The 2696-nt window shown below is 37.5% G+C and overlaps 1 protein-coding gene across 1 annotated transcript; it reads right to left on the minus strand.

Annotated features, from left to right (window-relative positions):
* Positions 1-1787: 1787 nt before the first annotated feature.
* triap1 (TP53 regulated inhibitor of apoptosis 1) lies at positions 1788-2137 on the minus strand. The gene has a single exon (XM_062418646.1). The coding sequence runs from the start codon at positions 2051-2053 to the stop codon at positions 1829-1831; it is 225 nt and encodes a 74-aa protein (XP_062274630.1). The 5' UTR covers positions 2054-2137; the 3' UTR covers positions 1788-1828.
* Between the last annotated feature and the right edge of the window lie 559 nt (positions 2138-2696).

Genomic DNA, 2696 nt, shown 5'->3' on the forward strand with positions numbered 1-2696 from the left:
CACCTTAAATCAGCCAGCAGTCTGGAGGAAACAATTGACAAAAAACTTTTCTTAATAATTTTCTTCCATTTTTTTTTGTCACTCGCTCATCCAGACATTTTACAACGACACTAAAATGAGAAAAACTGGTCCACCTTAAAAGGTCAGTCCACCTTAAATCAGCTTCTTCACTTTTCCAGCAGTCTGGAGGAAAACAACAGACAAAAAACTTTTTTCTCCCATTTTTTCTGTCACTCATTTACATTGACAGTAAAAATGACAATAACTGGTCCACCTTAAAAATGTCAGTCCACCTTAAAATCAGCCACATTTTAAAGAGGGAAAACACTGAGACACATAAAAAAAAAAAAACTTACAAAGAAAATTAAGAGGAAAAAAAAAAGATAAATTAAGTCTCATTAGCTGCTTTTATAACTGAACTTCAAACATAAATTATCATAAAATAATATTTATTAGTTATTATTAGAAGCATCACATCCTCTCAGAGCCCTACGATGATGATAAAGTCACGAAAAAATTCAATTTATTATGATATAAAAAACAGAAAAAATAACAAAAGACAAAAATGCTCAGTTAAAACATTAAATATGATATAAATAAAAACAAAAAATAAGCTGCTGTTAAAGTTTAATGTTTGAGCTTCACATTCATCTGCTGAAAAAAATAAATAAAGAGGAAAAAAGTTTTCTCCGAGCTCTTTAAAAAATTGAATATCTGAATTTATTTTATTTTTATTTTATCTGTGACATCACAAATCATTTGGAGCCAATCAGTGTGCTGTTTGGGTTTAGTGTCCAGCAGCAACATGTTAGAGATAAACATCATTTAAATATTCAGATACTTTAATTTTTTAACGAGGGAGAATATGTAGACGTCACTTATTAAGGATTTTTAAGGTGGTATTTACACTTTTATGTGACATTATTGTTCCAAGCAGAGTGTTTGTGTCCAGAGAGGATCTTTAAACCATGAATCCACCTTAAATTCTTACATTTCTAACAAAAGGGTGTCACTTTTTAAGGATTTTAAGGTGGTAATTAGACTTTTTTTTAAGTGTGGTAAAACCATAATAGACATATTACTGTTCCAGGCAGAGTGTTTGTGTCCAGAGAGGATCTTTAAACTAGTAATCCACCTTAATTAAGGATTTTAAGTTGGCAATTACTTTTTAAGGTGGTAATTAGACTTTTTATGAGACATTATTGTTCAAAGCAGAGTATCAGAGTCCAGAGATGATTTTTACATTATGAATCCACCTTAAATTCTTACTTTTTTAACAAAGAATGTCACTTTTTAAGGTGGTAATTACACTTTTTATGAGACATTATTGTTCCATGCTGAGTTCATAGAGGATCTTTACACCATGAATCCACCTTAATTAATGATTTTAAGGTGGTATTTAGACTTCTTAACAGTGGAAATTAGACTTTTTAAGGTGGTAATTAGACTTTTTATGAGACATTGTTCCAAGCAGAGTGTTTGTGTCCAGACAGGATCTTTACACCATGAATCCACCTTAATTAAGGATTTTAAGGTGGTATTTAGACTTTTAAAAAAGGTGGTAATTAGACATTTTAAGGTGGTAATTAGACTTTTTATGAGACATTATTGTTCCAAGCAGAGTGTTCGTGTCCAGACAGGATCTTTACACCATGAATCCACCTTTATTAAACCACACTGTCCCTCCTCCTCCTCCTGCTCCTCATTCCTCCTGATCTTCATCTTCACTGCAGCGTCCCCGACCCCTTCTGCGCATGCTCAGTCACCTTCAGCAGGTAGAGCTTCCTCCAGGTGTAAAATGAACCACGAGGTGCACGTGTCTTGTCTCTCAGCTCTCCGGTTTGTCCTTGTTGGGTCCCATGAACTCCACTCCGTCCACCGGGATGTCTTTGTCCCGGATGGCCTTCTGCACGCAGCGCTGGTACCGCCGGAAGCTCTCCGTGCACGGGTCTCCGTTCCGGTCCCCCTTCAGAAACTTCTCCGCGAACCAGCGATTGAAGCACTGGTCGTACTCCCGCTTCAGGTCGGTGCAGGCCTCCCCCACGCTGTTCATGTCCCACTCAAAAAGAAAGCTGGCTTCAAAAAACGACGATTTAAGGAGGAAATGGAGCGTTTTTAACCAGGAAGACAAACACACCGTGGCTCTCTCCTTGAACCGAGCGACGCGATTGGCTGGTTGTTTTTTATTGAGAACGTCGTTTTACGTAAAGAGCGTAATGACGTAAAAAAGATGGTGTGTTTTCAGAAGGAGGCATCACTCTGTTGCTACTCTGAAAAACAAACGTGAAAGTGAAAGTAAAAATGGGTCATGTCTCAAATATGAGGCCCGCGGGCCAGGAGCGGCCCGCAGAGGAGTCCAATCCGGCCCACTTTCCTTTATGTCTTCTTTTCCTTCCTTTCCTTCCATCTGTCCTTTCTTTATTTATTTTTCTTTCATCTTTCCTTCCTTTCTTCTCTTCCTTCCTTTCCTTACATCTGTCCTTTCTTTCTTTATTTTTCTTTCATCTTTCCTTCCTTTCTTCTCTTCCTTCCTTTCCTTACATCTGTCCTTTCTTTCTTTATTTTTCTTTCATCTTTCCTTCATGTCTTCTCTTCCTTCTTTTCCTTCCTTCCTTCCATCTTTCCTTCATGTCTTTCCTTCCTTCCTTCCATCTGTCCTTCCTTTCTTCTCTTCCTTCCCTCCCTTCCTTCCATCT

The sequence above is a fragment of the Scomber scombrus genome, chromosome 5 (assembly GCF_963691925.1).
Source record: "Scomber scombrus chromosome 5, fScoSco1.1, whole genome shotgun sequence".
Lineage (NCBI taxonomy): Eukaryota > Metazoa > Chordata > Actinopteri > Scombriformes > Scombridae > Scomber > Scomber scombrus.